Genomic DNA, 20,112 nt, shown 5'->3' on the forward strand with positions numbered 1-20,112 from the left:
GTTTGCTTTACGTTGAACGAAAACGAAACAAGAGCGCATTCGGCGCACTGATTGGCCGGTGCGAATAAAGCAACCAATCAGAGCGCCGAACGTGCTCTCGTTTCGATCTCTTTAAACGTAAAACAAACTCATTCTCATTGAAATAGGACACAAAATTTGTAGCTGCGGACTACCTAGCGGGTTACCGGGGCGCCGTCTTGAAAAGCAGGAGTAGGAACTGGATGGTTTTTAGTCAGACTGCAAGCCTCTCGCCTCGCCCAAGGCGGAAGAAGTCATTGGATTGGATTTTCCCCCCTAAAATAAACGACACAAAATTTAGTAATTTCTGCTAAAATCCACAAAGCGGTTAAACCACAACGGTTATAAATAAACGTGTAAAGAATTTAAATAGACAGGTATGTGTTAAAACCGTGCAAGATACCGTTATTTAACAAATAAAATGTCTATCACAAATCCGCATCAAAAAGGCATAAATAACAAACAGAACTTGCAAGAATCCAGTCTTACTTCCGAAGAAGGTACGATGTTATGCGAAAGCTTTTGAACTTCGGCACACTTCGGGAAACTTCGGGTCCATTCGTGTGGGAGAGCGAGAGGTCAGTGTGTGTTAGAAGGGGAGCGGAGAACTTGTTGCAAAACAACCGGCCACATTCCACTGTCGGCAGCCCAGTGACCTAAAGCTCGGTACTAGTCGGACCTTTGGACCCTATACTGAGTTTACCTTCAAAAGTACGGCCATTTGTAGAAATTGTTAATGACTTTTTGAAAAAAAAAGTAGCACCCATTTCTTCCATAATATGGTAGGAATGCAATGCAATCTGAACTCTGTTACAGCACTGAATAATGTACGCTTTTTATAAAGTAAAATTATTATAGTTTATACTGAGAGAGAGAAAGCAATCCATAGCACGCATCTTTCCATAAAAGCTGAGTCCGTTTCCACTAGTGCTATGCTATGTGTACCAATGAATATAATTGGTGGAACACAGCAACGTAGCAAAGCACATTTCTGGACCCTTAAACTCGTAACATCACTGGCGATAAGTCGGTATTACATTTTACACGCGCTTCTCTGACTACCCCTTCGACCCTTCCGAGTTTAAAAGGCAAGGCGTTATGAAATCTAAACCGAGTTTGAAATTCCTTAAGCTTCAGATAATATTAAATGTAAACAAATCTTGTCTTGACACACATCAATTCGTTACACCACTATAACAAGCCATCAATTAGGGAACGCCAACGCGAACGATTGTTTTACATAAAATTGAAAATATATTACTAACCTGTCAATATGCACCTACATACAACATTGTTCTCACGTATATTTGATTACAAAGGTACCAAGCATCCTTGCATTAAAGCTTTGAGCAGATTATTAAGGTTTAAGTAAACGGATCTAAATTAACTATAAATCACAGGGGGGCTCTTCATCATGAGCAGCGTGAGCAGACGCGGCGACGATGATGAAGAGTCCCTCTGTGACTCGAAATTAGTAGAGCTTTTCTCCATTAATATACGTGGGTAAACCGTGATTTGTTAGTTAATTAAATATGTCTCACGATAGTTATTACAAAGAGACTTATTAAGAAGAGTTTGGCAAAGGTAATCAAATTCAACTCAGATTTCATAAATAAAAAATACAAAATAATTTCTATAAATGCACTGATTTCAAAAGACAATTTTACAGACAGTTGTCGAAACTATATTCGTTAGTTATTCCGTCACAGACAACTAGCACTAGCCTATTAAACGTATCGTAGGCGACACAGGAATTCTAAAGCGACAACTGTTTACACATTTCCGGTCCAAATAGAAACTAGACTAGTTCGATACAAAATAATGACGGATTTGAAGCCGAAATTCTCTTTAAAGATAATATGTTAGGGTAGCACAATATATTCTCCCATTAAAAAGATGAGAACACAGATGGCTTTATCATTTTATTTGACTTAATTTGGGGAATAGAATACATACAAAAACCAAAACAAAAATATATTAATTTCCCATTCTACAAAAATCTAGTATATTCTATTCTACACTAGATTTTTGTATGTGTATGTAGAACAATTTAAATCTAAGTATAATATAAGCATAATTTGAATTGCATTGTACCTACTTATTTTTATTTAATGTAATAAAATTATGTAATGAGCGCCTCTCGCCAACAAATGTAACAGTTTGGCGAGTTTAGATTTAAGGCGAGTGGCCTTAATTCTAAACTCGCCAAAAACTACTACTACTGCTACTACTGTATACTTTTATAAGATAAATAAATAAATATAAACCTCTTCTATATCACATGCATCTATTCATAAATGACTTGCTGATAATTCACACATTAATCTGACTTCTGCCGCCCTGGGTGAGGCGAAACGAAGTGTCAGGCTCTTACTGACAAAAAAACCACCCCGTTCCTACTCCCGCTTTTCGGACCGGAGCCCCGGTAAACCCGCTAGGTAGTCCGCAGTTCCTGATCAGGCATCAGACCTACTGGGCACCATCTGTTATGGCTCTTTGAGGGTCGCGCTCCTACCGCTGATATTAATACCCGATCTTAATTCAACAGCTCTAGATCGATCTACATATTGACAGAAGTTCAATCAATAGAATTAATATCAAAAATCCTAATCTCAATCACAAGATTCTAATACGAGATCGTTTACTAAAGTAAGGTCGTTAATCTGGGTCACTTAAACTAAACTTAACTTCTCTTTACTTAAACCTTCGTCTCTAATCTAAATGTTCCAAGTAAACGACATTAAGAAGGTCGCTGTGACGTCACGAGCGACAGTTTCGCAACTCAAGCGCATGCGCAGGTATCCTGAATCGTGCGCAATGTTGCCATTACAAGGAACTCTAGTTTATAGTGTGACATGAATATGTAAGAGTTTATTTTTTTTCCTTTGAAAATTCGTGTCGGTGTTGCCAGATTTGGTGATGGATATTAGCTAAGACTGAGCTGAGTAAGGAGGTTGGTTAGGTCAGTTTACGTTTTCCTTGTGTGTGATACGAGTAGTATTGGATAACGGCACGCCTTTTAATCCCGAAGGGGTAAGCAAAGAGAGCCGCTATACGATGTACACCCACTTTTCACCATTTGTGCTATTAGTCCCATGTGATAGGGGGTGAAATTATTGCTATATACTGGGCACAATACCAGACTCTGTGTTACTCCCTACTAATACTTTGCCCGACCCGGGAATCGAGACCCCTTGTCCGTTGCGAAACTTCCCAAGAATGACGACCACTTGACCAACGAGGTAATCTTGGAGTAGAAAATAATGTAATACTAATACATATTTATATTTTTGGCAAGCTATAAATAAATTAATGTTGTGTGATATCACTGCTCGTAATATCCATTTGACATTCTTATATATTTTGGACGACATTATCCTTAAAGGAAAAAGGCCTTTATAGGTGTTGGTTTTTTCTGAGACTAAATTGAACTGAATTAAATAATCTCTTTTGATATAGGACAGATTATGAATAATCTTTTCCTGTTGTGTTTCGCTGCACTTTATAGTGTACAGCTCATTCTAAACCATTTAGAAGTAAGACAATATTTATAAAGTCTAAGAACATTTTTAAGCAAGTGTTTTTACTGATTTACTGCATTGTTGATTGCACGGTTGGCGTGATGGGTGGCCAACTGGCTGCCGTACAACGTGTAGCTGGTTCTATTCCCGCACAAAGCAACTCTTTGTGTGATCCACAAATTGTTGTTTCGGGTCTGAGATGTGCATGTGAACTTCTATGTTTATAAACACACCCACGACACAGGAGAAAGATCTAGTGAACAATGTTTAAAAAAAAAAGAAAATAATTTCAAGCCAAAAACTACGAATTACCTAACATCGAACAGCTACACCTATCAGCTCTGTGGACTGTCATAAATCTTGCCATAGCTAAAACACTATCTCTGCCATAGCCATATTGGCCGACGGCGCCATATTTAGGGATAAACGCCACAAAATTGCCGGTCGGTTGCGCCATACATTGCATTGCAGTAAGAGTGTAACGCTCTGCATAACGTAATCTCCGCGAAAGGTGTTGAATGCATGCGCAGGAGTTCCGTAAACATCGTTTTATTTTACTGAGGAATGTAATTGGAATTTTGTAACCGATTTCGCTTGTTTTAGTATTGAGGTGATCAGTGTTGTATAATTATACCAATTGGTTTCTGGGTGCTCTATATGTAGATGTTATCTTGTCAGTTTTTAATGGTTACTAAAAATAGTAAATGAGATACTAAGTAGTATCTAGGCTAGACTAATACATGCATTGTAGTGTCTGTTTTTAATTAATATATTTGTTACACGAAAATAATTATAGTTTACAATTTTTATCTCTCTTTCTGTCGGTTTGTTCCGACCAATCTCTGAAATGGCTAGACCAATTTTGATGGGACTTTTATAAGCAGGTAACTGATGTATTAAGGATAACTTAGGCTTTTATTTTAGCAAAACACCTCTGCACCTCTCAGATTGGCTGGTAGAGAATACCATTTGGCATTAAGCTCGCCTATGTTCATTTTGTACATAAAGTTTTAAATAAATAAAACTAATATAAGAATAATGAATAATGTTAGGCTGTCTGTCCACAAGGATATATTGCCGAAATGCAAATAGCCGGTAATTCGTGCGGATATTAAGACAATAGCTGTTTCAATGGCGACAAGTGAATCAATTAAGTGATTGTCTTGAAGGAAAATGTGTCATTGTTATTATTTGACCGAGGTGACCTTGCTATTGAAGTCTGTGACTTTATGTCGGTGGGTGCCGAAATTTCCGATATGTAATTGGGATTATTTCATTTCGGCACAGCAAAAGATAATACAAACATGTCGACGCCCCCAAGCAATAACTCGGTAATCGAAAAATCAAAATTTTACAGGAGAAAAGATTTACTGATTTTATTAAATATCTTTTCAATATATAGGTGTATAAATTAAATATTAATAACAACTATGACTAAAATGTTTTTAGCTTAAAAATATCTAAAAAGGAATTTGATTAATTTTAATTTCGGTTTAGATTTTGCTTAGGTATAGTTTCTGGAGTACCTACAGATAAATAGCATCTTAATTACCTAAGTCTTTAAAAGCATTCCAATATAATAGAAAATTCTTTGTTCCAAGAAATGTCTGTTACAGTATAGATTCTGGTACAGTGTACGAAAATAAGAGCACCCCTTATTACATGGAACTCAATTCTTTATTGCTCTTAACAAATCCGCCGTTAAGTTCTATTTTTTTAAACATGTTTTATTATAATTTTCTTTTTTTGTTATTTTAAAGAACATCATCCCAACCTAGGATTTTATCCTAGGTCGTGGGTGCGTTTACAAACATACAAGTAACTTACTCACATGTTCAATATAATAATTGTTATAATACAAACGTACGCTCGAGAGCGCATCTGTTTCTCGCGTTTTATCATAAAATAACGCTTTACCTACTTTTTATACGCTGCGTTTGCCAAGTACCTACACTTTAGCTCGCCAAATAGTGTGTAAAACTTATAGAGTAAGCCAGGTCATTGACACCATTCAAACGTATTGCGTCCGCATTGTAAATCTTACTTTATCTCCGCACGTTAAGATTGAATTTCAAATGTGTATTTGTGTGATATAATATTTATATAGGAATGTACAAAATATAGTAAAATTTAAAAAGGTTCGCTGTATGAGGTCTCTTTTACAACTATTTTTATAGTAGGTTTTGATAAATGTGTATATTTAAAAGTCGTTGAAAGAATTTAATATGATAATGAAGGTGGTAGGTCGATAAGGTTCATTTTAAACGGTATTTGATTGGTTTTTGTCCCTAATTACAATAATTCCATCCTCTGAAATATTACTTTTTGAAGAGTGACGTAGATTAATATTTATTCTGAGATCATGTGCGCTGCAGCCTACCTCTTCGTACAAACAACGTGTAATAAAAGGCGTGACGTTGCAATTATACAAGATCGAATCAAGAATTAATTAATACTTAAGGAAACTTATGAATCCCTAACGATCGTAATCGCTGCTGGCAAAATGCTAGAGTACAAAATATACTGTGATTTGCACTAATCCTAAAATTTTGTCTAGTTGAACCAGTTTTTAATTATAATCCTTGATTTATTGATCTTATATTCTCCGCTTAGTATTTAATCATAAAGCATACCAAACAAAATATTTTTAAAACAACATAAATAATATTTATTACGTGTTTATTTCAATATTGTGAAAGAGATTTAATCCTCGAATTGATTGTATGACATAAATTATTGTCATAAAAGGAGTGTTGAATCAAAATTGTATTATACTGTGGGTCAATCGATATAAAAATGATAATGATTATGGCAAACCACTACACTTAGTACCGTACTTAACAACATATACTTAATACAATTCCAGATCTTTAATTTTGAGAAACCGAAAAATGTACTGTACTGATAATGTTTATTTAATTGTTCTTTTTTAATTAGGAACACGAGGAAGTACTTATTATACATACCTATTTGTTATCACCTTTTTTAAAACCTACAAATGGCGTCTAGCTTTTTAGAGAGAAAGACTAGGAAGTATGGGATTTTAACTTCACTAAAACCATCCCGGTGGACACCCTCAGCACCTGTTAGGAGCACCGGGTCTTCTAATAGACCTGCTCTGGATACCCCAGTGTGCAACGCCTATTACTGCATATCCCTAGGGAGATGTGCATCTCCATTGAGCCTCGCTGCGCAGTTGCACGGCAGCATAGTGGTAGCGTCTTCCCTAAGGCACTGGGAAGGTAATAACCTCCCCAGTGATATTTTATACTGCGATCCCAACCCGCCAGCTAACTTTAGACATTGTTGACATTGCAAATTACCTCGTAATATAAAATAGTGTAGGTTGAAGTTCTCTTTGAAAATAATGTTATATCTATTTCATGACAAGAATTCCATATGATCTAGTCCACCTTGGGTATTATAATAATTATGCTGATTATACAGAATTAATTCTGAATGGACAACTGTACCTGCAATTATATTGCTCATTTCATTATTATGATGTTTTGCTTAGAGAAATCATTGAAGCTTGTATGGATATAGACTTATACAATATAACTATATAACTTATATACTTGTATATAAGTAGGCTTAGATTAAATTATAAAAGTTTACATATACCTATTTTTGCGTTTTTCAAGCGATAACTGATTCGAATCTAAAGTTAACTAATAGAACATATATTTTAAACTAGCTTCTACAAGCGGTTTCGCGGTAAGATCATTATGACCCCTGTTCCAAATTTCTCCCGATCCCTTTAGCCGTTCTAATGTGGTTGAGCAACAAATATGCACATAAACATATCGTGCATATAGTACAAATTAAAATAAAATTTTACACATCCCTAATAGTACTATAAGTAGTTGACATTTATTTACCTATATCGTAAAATAATGAAACTGTTTTTCGCTAAAATTTATAAGGTATTTATCCATTTCCAAAATACCAAATACTCAATTTACCTTCAAAACCTCTTAAGACTTCTATTAATACTACATATTCTGAGATAAAACACAAATACCACACACGTAATAAAATGCAATACATTTAATGCGAAGGTGCAAAGATCACAGATGCACATAATTATTAGTTAGTGGCACACTGCCAACTGCACGCAAGGACGAATGCAACTTAATTTCCATGAATTCTTGCAAAACTCGTGATGTCATCTCCATTTTGATTATCTACTTGCAGTAAATGCCTTGTGTGATAAAAATAATAAGTATAAGTAGTTATTCTATTACATGGAATGAGAAGGACAGTATGTAAATGTTATTAGTTTCACTCGCCAGCCAGATGCACTGAGGATTTCCAAAATGCAAAAAGATAGTTTGGTACGGCTTATGTTCGATCTTAGTCAAATGTTTGATTAGAAACAAATGTACAGCCAGTGTGGCAAACCAGGAGTGGACAGAAACGGGATGATATCGATGATGATGATAAATACAAGCTAAGATTTTGTAAATTTATCCAAAAACAACCTTATGTGTATCCAACTAAGACACTAAAAATACAGAGAAGAAGCGTAGATAACAACTTAACTAAAAAAAAATGTAGGAAAACAAGAATTATATCTAGAAACTTTTGCAAACAAACTACTTACAACAAAATGTATTAACATACCTCCTCAGGCACGCGTTAATCACATCTGTCACTATCAATTACTAGATAACCATAAAGCGAGTCAATAATTCCTAGTATCAACAGGTAAATTACTGTTGTACACAAAATCCAGTTAATTTAACTAGAGGCCTTCGGTCCGATACACACGGGCGGGTGCGCAAACGCCGAGCCACTCACACGAACGCTAATCACCCGTTTATTACATTTTCCGTTAGTGTGAACTGCGCCTATGATTGGGTCGTTATTTTATGAATAGAGATTCCTTCGAAGAGAGTTTTATTGTTAATGCAAATTTATTGCTAAATTGTTTAGGTTTATGTATTTATTGCTTTGGGAAACTTGAAATCTTCTAATGATGTCTTTAAAGTAATTACGGTCCTTCGCTAGGTCGGAGCAAGCTTTCTACAATAAATGAATGAATTAACCTTTTCTCATTCAACTTCTGCCACTTATCTCTGAAATCTTCTGCTCAATACATGTCTCTTGTATGTACATCGAAATAAATAAATTAAATTAAGTAATTCTCTTCTTTTCCAGTCCTATCAGCAGTCTCCCCAACTCGCACCACAAACGGCGGCAGCGCGCACGCGTCGCCTGCGCGGGAGTTGTCCCGTGACACTCCAGACTACCAATATGGCCGATTCGACGCAAGCGCACTCCACATTGCACATGCGCTCAAACAGACAGAGCTTCAAAAGGCGTATCATAGACCCAGGGAGAAGCCCATCGATTGTTACTTGGTAAGTGATTAAATATGTTTTAAGGAAATTGTCACAGAGCTCTTTTAAGTCATTGGACCTTTAAAAAGACGAAAGAATTTCAACCCTAAATACTTTACCATGAGGTTCCAAATACATGACAAATATTAAGTCTTAATATAGTAAAGCGGCATGAATCTGATCATCTCACATGACATAACTGTAAAGTTATAAATTATAAACATTGTTTAATATAATAAAAAAGGAAGAAAAAGAAAAGAAAACAAACTGAACCTTAGACCAATGCTTAGACGTATTCAATACACTTTTTGAAAAGAGAAAAATCGCTGAAAAATGATAATAGTTACTTACACTTATTAATTCAATCATCAAACCTTCCTTGAAGACACAATCTGAACGGCCTCATACCTTCATACTCACAAACATGAGATGTCCACAAGGTCGCTACCACAGATACTGCGGTACTGGCATTTATACCGGCAGTAGGATTATATTATGCTAATGTAATGAATGAGTTGTTAGCTTTAAATGCTACTCCAACCACTGATCGTTATCTGCTGGTATGATGATTTCATTTCGAAAGTTGTTTTATTCTTTTATAAATGGATTGTTGAATTTCCTCTGTTTCTCACAATGCTGGCTCGCTTGTCGCGTTTGAAAATTTAAATATCGGTTTTTGGTCCTCAGAAGCAAAAATTTTTCTTGTAATTTTTTAACAAATTTTCCTGCACACCTAAATCTGTTTAATTTTTTTTAAACTGTGTGATAATATAACATAACTAGATAACCTCGGTATAGGTACACGAGAGTATTGGTTAGGAGTTTATAAATGCTGTGTAAAATAATAGAATGAAACATTACTTTTCCAAATTAACTAAATCATGATTTACTCACGTAAATTACGCGACGACGTCGCGCATCCAACTGGACGTCGCTGCGTCTGTGCAAACTGCTCATGATGAAGAGTCCCTTTGTGATTCGAAACTAGTAGAGCTTTTCTCCATTAATGTACGTGAGTAAACCGTGATTTTTAGATAATTTAATATGCCTTGTGATAGTTATTATAAAAATACTACTATGCTGGACCTAGGTCCAGCTATGAAACATAGTAGTATTTAGTAGAAAGTAAATACATCTAGTATTATTCACCGAAGGTATAACACTGGTATAAGACAAACTAATGTAGAACTAACAACATCAAACGACTACCATTAATCTCATGTTGACAGTTGAAATCGATGTAAAATTCTAAATGATTCGATTGCACACAAATATATATCGTAACTCCATCGCATGACGCGACCGATCGAATTCACAACGCCACAGTACTATTATTATAAATGTAATACTCTATTGCAACTGTTTCTTTTAAATTCACAATATTTGTGGTTTTACGAAATTGTTCCATAACGTAATTGGATAATTATATCAGTGGCCAATTTGGTGTTCTTTGGGAGGGCATAAAAAGATATTTAGTTCTTTTTTTATAGCGTTGCATAAGGTCTCGTTAGGCGGTTAGAGAATTGGCCCTTTACTTGTTTTGATAGAAAACAAGCGTTCGGCAATAAAAGTAACGTAATCTCTGAGTTTTTGTTTGGAAGTTTCACTTTTAATACGTTTGTTGGTATGGTCATGGGTATACGTAATCTTGTTTTAAGTTAATTTGATGTAAACTTATTTAAAAGTCCGTGTACGAGTAAAACTCATCTTGTTTGGCTGCAAAGTCAAATGTCAAACTCAAGAAAGCATAAAAAAAAAAGACCTATAACTGCGACCAACATCAAGACATGATTAGCTGCATCCTCAAAATGTTCTGTAAACTAACTGTGTATGTGATAATATCAAACCTTATGGACATCTTTATTTAAGGAAGTATCCAGCTGAAGATGATAGTATTTTTTTACAAAAATCATCCATTCTCCCGCCTTGGGTGAGGCTAGAGAGTGTCAGATACGCTGACTAAAAACCACCCCGTTCCTATTCCTAGGTAACCCGCAGCTCCGGAGGCTGAAAATGATAGTGACAATCACTCATTTTATTTATTTCTTAGAAAAACCGAAAACACAGAAACAATCTCCTACTTTTATCATTTCTAATATTTCATTCACATATCCCCAAAGCAGTACACCAGAGTGTTGATCACTTGTTCTACCGTTGGAAGAACAATCAATTACCAATGTTTCTTCGCCAATTACTATGTGTTATGGCTTATTTTCCTCGGGGGAGGCGGTGATGTACCGACATCTGCTGCATTCCTGTCCTCTGGAGTAGAACGCATAGCGTGTGCACTCGGAATGTACGCTTCAGTTGTTTGATCTAAGTTACAGGAGATTGCCTATTTTGGTTAAAGCGAATTTAGCTGTTGCTCAATTTTGGTGATGTGTTGTGCCATTGTTCTATTAAACACATATGGAAGCCCAATTCCCCGCTTCCCAATCTTCCCAATCCCCGATTCCCCAACAACCCTTAAATTCCTAACCCCCCAAAGGGCCGGCAACGCAGTTGTAACGCCTCGGTGTTTTAAGTGTCCATGGGCGGCGGTGATTGCTTACCGTCAGGTGATATGTCTGCTCATTTACCGGCGTGTTCCATAAAAAAATGGATTTATAAACATGGTCTCTTAATGCATTCATGTTATTGTTAGCCGTAATTACCTAATACATGGTGAGTCAAAAAAACAGACTGTGCGATTATATCAAATTCGGAGTTAAAAATATCAACACTATTTTACCATACCGAATAGAAACCCAAAGACCTAAATTCGGTCGCCTCTTAACCTTGTGTAACTTATCCCACTTTGCTTTGTAATATATATTTTAGAAAAACGTGCGTGCAAGACAATGGTGCAAGCATGACAAAATCGTTACATACATACATACATAAGATGTGAAACCATTCCAATGAATATGCGTTCACAATTATTTCATTCACGCAATAATACGTGTATCCTTAATTTTTATTGTGTTTACACATGTATTACATACCTATAGATAGTAAATAATGTTACGAAACACACGCACGATACTATCTACTTAATGACAAAAGTGCGTGCGTAGTGTCGCAATATTGGAAGCAAGTTAGTGAACAATTAAAAGCATATTTTAAGGGTTTTACCGCTGCACGCAGAGTCATTTAACGGTTTCTTAATCCAGTCCTTAGCAATTGTTTTCACTACAAAATCGTTACTAAGCAATTATAGTAGTTTAAGTAATCATTAAATGTGTCTGAGTGCGGCAGTAAGCAATAATTTTTTTTGCAGTTTAATCAAAATTTTATTTTCATAGTTTTTGTACAACATGTCAAAGTTACCAGTAAAGCATTTTTTGAAAGTCAAATGAAAAAATGTTTATGTCTAATTTAGATAATCCTCTTAACTTGTTTAATTTACTTATTGTTTTTTAATAGTGATAGTGATGAGATAATAGATGCTTACTGACTTTTGTGAACATTATTTCCCTTATATATTCGAAATGTATCTCCAAACAAACCACTTTCTTTCTACCAAAAAATATGCCCGCTTGGTCTCACACCTTACACCAAACCAAAGTTGCTCTCTCGAATCGGCAGCAGTGATTTAGCATCGAGAAATCTGCCGTGACTGGACGATTACATACGGACGATCATTGCAGATAATTCTATATTAGACAATGGAATTATTGTACTATGCCTCTGTAGAGCCCCTTCATAACTTGGGGCCAACACTGGCCATTGAACAACGTCCAACGCTTCATTAGTTTTCAAATGATTATGTAAGCTTGTATGTAATGGGGCAATGTATGTTGGTTAATGAAACCGAATAGTTGTGGACAGTATATTGTAGTGTAGGTAGTTTTTTATAATAATGATTAGTTTGTAGACTTCCAGTTGCTGAACTTAAGCGAGAACAAAGCTAGAGGCTATAAGTATTGCTATGTTCCACAAAGGGGTCTTATACAGTTGTTCAAGAAATGTAGTACAACTTAGCTTAATTTGAAGACTATAATCACGTTACCTGTACAGTCATTCATAATTGAATTGCAGACAATTTATATTTTTTTCTTTTATGGAATAAGCCGATACACGAGCAGACGGATCACCTGATGGTAAGCAATCACCGCAGCCCATGGACACTTGTAACACCAGGGGCGTTACAGCCATTTAGGAGTTAGGAATTTATGGGTTGATAGGGATTGGGAAGGGAGGTAATTGGGCCTCTGGTAACCTCACTCACACAACGAAACACAACGTAAGCGTTGTTTCATTTACAATCCGCCTAATTACTAAAGATAAAATTAATAAAACTCCAAATAAACGTTATAAAATCGAGATAACATTAGCTAGAACACCCATACGAATTCATAAGAAAAACAAATTAATAAAGAAACCAGTTCTTTACATAATCTTCATAATTTCTGCGCCGGACATGTAACATTGCTCCCACACGCCTTTCTACCGTCGCCGAGTGAGTCACAGATTGACATTTCTATCAAACCACGCCTTAAAAGCTGAAGATTGCTTTGTATTCTATACTAGGTCTTGCCCACGGCTTCCTTCGTGATAATGTAGATTTTTATCGGATCTAAATCACTCTTCAATTATTAAGAATTAAGTTTTACTTTTGAAAATGAAAACACATTACGCTAGCAAATATAGGCAAAAGAATTTTGATAAATTTAACTTTTAAGAGATTTATGTGATCTCCAGTTGTCATATGCCTATTATAACTCAAAAGTGAACTGTTGGTAAAAGGGTACCGTTGTTTTATTCTACTTTTCCTACAAATGAATTATTGATCCAAACAGTAGGTAAAAGGGTATCGTTGTTTTATTCTTAACCACTTTTCCTACAAATGAATTATTGATTCAAACAGTTAAATAACACACACGTCAATATTTCAAATAGATGAGGCCGGCATTTCCTATCCCTAATAACAAGGATCTCTTTTAAACAGACAATAAATAGAGGATAATTGCCAAGTTGATTCTGTAGTGGTCAGCGGTGATTTTACGACACTCATTTTCATTTGAAAGTGAGTTAATGTGATTACCATGGTCTAAGTTACTTAAGGGCTACACTTTCTTCAACAGCACAGTCTATAATAAAACATTATCATAATGTAACTACTATTTTTATTTTCATCTATAGGAAAAAATAAATAGTAACAATAGTCCATTTTATTCAGAACAAGACAAATTCAAAGACTAATTAGGAGGATGGTTGATATTTTTGGTGATCGAAAGACTGGCTACTACTTTAATCAAAGGTTAGGTATTGCCATTTGGCAATGATTGGGCATTTACCTCACGACTGCAATGAGGATATTTTTTTCGATGCCGTAAGCTAGATTTTCTATTATTATCATACCAAGTATTCTATTTAAAGAGAACTCTAATAAAACCTCGTAATAAACCATGAATCTTAAACACAATGACTTGTAACCTTCATAAAGCTTAATTATCGGATATCCTTACGAAACTAGTTTCTGAGATATTCAACATTTTCGGTTTTTGTAAAAAAATCCCGAATTGATTACAAAAACATCAATAAATAAAAAAATACTGGTTGGTGAGTTAATGTGATTACCATGGCTTAAGTTACTAAAGGGCTATACTTTCTAAAGCAGCACAGTCTATAATAAAACATTCAAAAACATCTTAATTTGCAAAATTTTGTTAAAAATGATCTTTCCTACGACGAATACATGCCCGAACACACTTCCTTATCTCTATGACGTTCACTCTTGGGCTGAATATGCGTTTTATTTCGTCACTATGTTTTGGAGAAGAATTTCGATGCTCGGCCAATTCCCTTTGCATAAACATGGGACTTCATGTAAAAATCAACCAACGTTAGATTCTGGACACCGCAATTGCCGTGTAGTTGGACCCCCATGCCAATATAACGCCTGGGAACCAAGGTATCCAACCATTGCCTCACAGTAGTTCGATAGTGAGCTGGATAGACTAATATCACAATATCCATTATTAGCCACAAAAAAGTCAACAAAATCCGAAAAAAGTAAGCCATCGTTAGCGCATCGCGGTTTTAATTCAAATGTTTGCAATTATCATAAATAATTTGCAATTATCATAAATAATTATTTGATTGGACCCTATTTTTCATCCAACAATTTAAATGGTGAGAATTATGAAAAAAAATTAAAGAATGTGCATGAATGAATTTATTCTACTTATTGAATTAATTTATTAATTTGATTGACGAATTTATTCCACATGACGATTGTCAAGTGCATTATCGAACTATTGTGCGGCAATGGTCGAAAACATTGATTCTCAGGCATTGGATTAGTAGGGCGGTCCAACTACATGGCATGCACAATGACCAGAACCTAACGCCGGTTGATTTTTACATGAAGTCCCTTGTTTATACAGAAAGAATTGGCCGTGTATCGTAATTCTTCTCCGAAACATATTTGAAGATAATTACGAAATAAGACGCATATTCAGTCCAAGAGTGACCGTCATAGAGATAAGAAAGCGTGTTCGGGCATGTACTCGTCATAGGGGAGGTCACGTTGAACAAAATTTTGCAAATTAAGATGTTTTTGAAATTGCGCTTTTCTCTTTACACTCTACTTATCATCAATTAATTCATTTGTTTTTGGGAATATTGTAAATAATTTAACGTTTCTGGGTAGGTAATAAACCAAGGAAGTTTTTCTAATAGTTTGTACGCTTAGTGTCATATATTTTTTTCAAAATAAATCCAGTTATCTATTGACCAAATTAGTGAAACAAAACAAAATTTCATAGGAAATTACTTGCTATTTTAAAACGAATGATATTTCTGCCATTATTAGTATTTATAAATGATAACTGATGTATTGGCAACTGATTAAAACTAAAATAACTAAAATCCAACCAGTATTTTTTTATTTATTGATGTTTTTGTAATCAATTCGGGATTTTTTTACCAAAACCAAAAATGTTGAATATCTCAGAAACTAGCCACTTTCCGCCCAAGGACCTCAGAGCTATTTTTGTAGGAAATTAGTTATATTATCACCTCCCGAGAGGAATACGTCGAATTCAAAGTCACCCTGTATATAAACTAAAGCAACATCTACATTCTTACCGACTCGTTGTAAGGGAAAACTCATGAATGGCATTCACATAAGAGGCCAGATTCATTCATGGGAAAGATTCGCTTACTACGTAATTTCTAACAATAATTACTGGTTTTTGTTGGCTAAAGAACTGGGTCTACCATAGTCTCCCACTCCTCACGTAGCGGTACAACGATTACGTAATAAAGAAGTAAAGAAAATAGCTCCCACATGGTTTGACAAAGCGAGGTGGTATCACCATGTATGGGCTCCTCGGTGGTCACCAACCACACCACAGTAATGACCATATATGATTGATGTGAGCAACAGCTCCAATTTTGTTATGACCGGCTTGTTTTGTCCAATATCTATTTTTGGTGCCTATAAAGAATTGATTTTGTCGCCGATTCCTATGTTGGTGTTAATCGCGATGTCAAATTAATTAGCTTTGGTTGCTATGTAACTTATTCCTAATACAATGCCTATTTTGACGTGAAGATATTAAGAGATCATAGATATAAATATTTCTATGAAAGAGATACACTCATCTCAACCAATTTTCTTTTGACCTTTTCACAGCACATTGGGCCTATCAATTAATTTTTACCTGATTCAACTAACTCGTAATTTATGGAGAACATTTTTTTATTTTGTGTTTTAAAAAACCGTTGTCCTACTCTAGGATTTTCTCCAGTGTCATGAGTGCGTTTACGAACATACAAGTTTACTTACATATCACACTCAGACCCGAAACAGCAATGTGTTGATCACACAAAGCTATACGCTTCGAGCGGGAATCGAGCCGGTTGCCACGTTGAACGCGGCGCCGACCAGTCCTACATGTACCCTATATTCCAATATAAACAAATACCAAGTTACTCTCACTCACTTTCCTAGAGATAGATCAGCATCGAGAGCTCGTTGATATAAAGTCAGTATGCGTACTATCGATAGTCCGTCACGTACTGAATTAAACATAATATGACCCACAACGAGCGGATGGGCAGACAACGAGGCCATTCATGTCCTTTCCTTTGGCATGAGCCAGTGAAAACCGGACCCAGACCTCAAACTATTGATTGTTTTGTATGTTTATTAGTGGAAGAAGATAATGGTGGATTGTTGATTACAGAAACATTATTAAGTTGTGTACAAAAGCTATATGAATTAAGAATATATTGTCATAATGTTTAAGCCGCGGAGATCTGTGTTCAACAGTAAGGATGCTTTTCATGTAGCTATGCTACGAAGATGTAATAGCTGAGCTGTGAAACTATGTGACTGTTTCTACTGATACTAAGCTATGTAGCTGTGCGAGAAAGATGCGCAGCTCGAGTATGCAATGTATCGATAGTTCCCTACTAGCCATCCATAGCACGTATCCATAACACGCATCCATAGCACGCATATTTCCATATAAAAAACCTAGTTTAAATGAGTCCATTTCCACCAGTACCAATATGATGGGTGGAAGCCAAACGCATCCACAGCAACGTAGCATAGCACATCTCTGGTGTAAAAACCCTAAGTCTGACTAATACTTAGCTCTAAGTTCACATTAAAGTGCCTACAAAATGGTGTCACTTGATCCGTACCTTTAAATAAACATGAATGTAGTGGACATACCAGAGACACGAGAGATCGGTGTCAGCTATGAATGGCGGTGTCGGGTGCACGCGACCTTGCGCCTACGCACCGTGCCCGATACCCTGCATTGTACGTGGGCATCTTCTTGCCACTGCACTCGAGTAAACGGGATTTTCTTGCTTCTCTCAATGCCATTAAGAGTAGGAGGTTGCAATTTTAGAAAAGTTTTCAAAAAAATCATAGCTGAATGGCTGAAGAATTAGTTTTAAGTAATTAAAATTATTGTACTTTATTTTGTTATATAGGTATTTATATATACATACATTGAAGTATTTTGTATCTTTTTAACTGTATAATGTTTTGGCTCAAGCTGTAAAATTATGTACAGTTTTTTTTACTAATAAATAAATCGCTGATTTTTTTATTTTTCTGTATTTATTTATTAATGGTATACCACTTTATTAACTCCATTGTCCAAGTACTTGTAGGGCCATGAAATCAATTTGGTAGAGGTTACGTTTTTACAACATATCCAACCTCACGTACGACGTACGTCTTTCAAACAACAAAAACCTCACGAATTTGACTTCTCCAACCTTAGAAATTGTCCACAATGACTGGATAAACGTAACAAAACTGACAACTAACAAGTACCCACTGTTTGGTAACACTCTTACTTTCCAACTTATAATTTTGCAGCGTCACTTAAATACCCTATTTCCGTCTCATTTCCTCTTATGAAAGATCTCAATTGTGCGAGGGAGATAACAGATCTGTGTCGATACGGAAGTTGGTTTTATCGTAAGGAAGACAGGGTAACAATGGGGATAGTTGTATAACGTTGTTCCGAGATTTAAAAGTTATGTTGGTACATGGCATGTGTCAGGTGTGCCAACATGCAGTTACTAGTCACCATAGATAACATATTCTTTTTTTTATTTGCAAAGAGAAAGCTTTTGAAGGGCCTACAGTTTTATTGTTTCTTCTGCATGGGGTTATCTTAATTAATATCTCATTAATAACAATTGTATGTACATTTTATGTGTGGATTATAATAGATATACGTCACGGTTGCTAGCTGTGTATGAGTGGTTTGTACGTTTTGTATACAGAACGGCTTTTACATGTGATATAAATTACTCAAACAATGACACTAATCGGAGTTTAAAACATTAATTTGTTTTAAATAAACACAATTTCAATTAAGCACAAGTTCTTATGAGAAACGAACGGAACACGTGTAAAAAAAACAATTATTAAAATTAAGAATAATGGGAAAAGTTACCTACCGCTGTACGGTATAATTAAAATTGCCCCAAACTAAAATACTTAAAACCTCATTTGTGAAACATGGTATTACAAGTTTTAATGAAAACTGTTCTTTGACTATTAAACACGCGACTCATATTACAAAGGCCATTAAATTAGTGCAGATGGACAAGTGAAAGCCAAACGTTAGTAAAAGTATTAGAAATTAGTGATCATTCATAATAAATCATACATATGTATGTATTCATAAATCTCTGTGATTGCATGAGAGCACATCACACACTTCATCTACAATTAATTGTGCGAGATCAGAATCATGAAATGTAAAGCACATCTGTATTAAATATGCCACAGACAACATTTGTCATGTCCAATTTAACTTGTCAACTCTATTTGATCAAGTTGTCAGACTTCTTTGCAAAAGATTTATAAGTATACCGTTTTGTAGAATCTATTTTAATTTCTTTATGTGCTTATGTTACAAGGAGACAACCAATTCACCTCATAAATAACCAAATCCATAAATAAAATGTAAAATAAACTCTCTTTTATTTTATTTCGCGCCAAAACTTTGACAGTTGTTCTTATTAATCATCGCCACAGATTAAATATGAATAAAAGTTTTCGGAAATTAAAAAGTTTGTCTGCAATATTAACTACGTTGTTTCTGTACATCTTTTTGCATTTTGATTACAGTATTTTAAACCGGGATTTAATTAAAACAATAATTACTGATGTTCACTGAGTAAAGTGGGAAAGAGTTGCCAAAAACTTGATTAATTTAAAAAGGCTGGTGACCTGACCTGGCGGCCTTCTGGCGCAGGTTCTCACGTCCGAATGTATTTAATATACCGTAACATTATTTAACACAATGTTTAAGTTTTAGGTCGACGAGATAAACATAACTTAATTCACACCGTAGATAGAAATGTTACCTAGCATCTTATCTCACCATTTCATCTTTCACGATGATGCATCTTAAAACTTGAGGTCTTCTTTTAAAGCGGATATAAATTTTCGTTGTCTAACAATAAATTATGTAGTTAATTACCTACATTCCTTGTTATTAAGACATTTTTTACATAGAAATAGAACTCGTAAATTATGTAAAATGTTTACTAGAGAAAACGCATCCAATGACAGTTAGGTCCAAGTGGATAAAATCAATTTAAGGTAACCTAACCAAATAAGGCCTACCTTATTTTTATTACCGCCTAGCTCGTAGGTTTAAAATGACAATGGGCTGATAATTTCAAAATCTTATATTTATTTATTAAACTTTGTAATAATGGAATCAAAATGTCTTTAGAAACAAAATTTACAATTT

The 20,112-nt window shown here is 35.2% G+C and overlaps 2 protein-coding genes across 7 annotated transcripts in view; both read left to right on the forward strand.

Annotated features, from left to right (window-relative positions):
- The window catches only part of LOC118266426 (hillarin), a 62,966-nt gene that overhangs the window by 19,306 nt on the left and 23,548 nt on the right, over positions 1-20,112 (forward strand). For all 4 annotated transcript variants that reach the window (XM_050695072.1, XM_035579881.2, XM_035579879.2 and 1 more), the window contains exon 4: positions 8,703-8,905. In XM_050695072.1, the coding sequence (XP_050551029.1) occupies positions 8,703-8,905 (203 nt within the window). The remainder of the gene's footprint in view (positions 1-8,702; positions 8,906-20,112) is intronic.
- The window catches only part of LOC118266017 (NADH dehydrogenase [ubiquinone] iron-sulfur protein 5), a 124,920-nt gene that overhangs the window by 14,929 nt on the left and 89,879 nt on the right, over positions 1-20,112 (forward strand). Inside the window, exon 1 of one of the 3 annotated variants that reach the window (XM_050695077.1) lies at positions 383-387. The exons of 1 other annotated variant lie outside the window; for it this stretch is intronic. The gene's annotated coding sequence lies outside the window, so the exon portion shown is untranslated. Of the gene's footprint in view, positions 1-382; positions 388-5,757; positions 5,764-20,112 lie in introns of those variants that run through there. One more of the 3 variants, XM_050695075.1, reaches the window with a different exon arrangement.

Source organism: Spodoptera frugiperda, chromosome 7 (genome assembly GCF_023101765.2).
Source record: "Spodoptera frugiperda isolate SF20-4 chromosome 7, AGI-APGP_CSIRO_Sfru_2.0, whole genome shotgun sequence".
NCBI lineage: Eukaryota > Metazoa > Arthropoda > Insecta > Lepidoptera > Noctuidae > Spodoptera > Spodoptera frugiperda.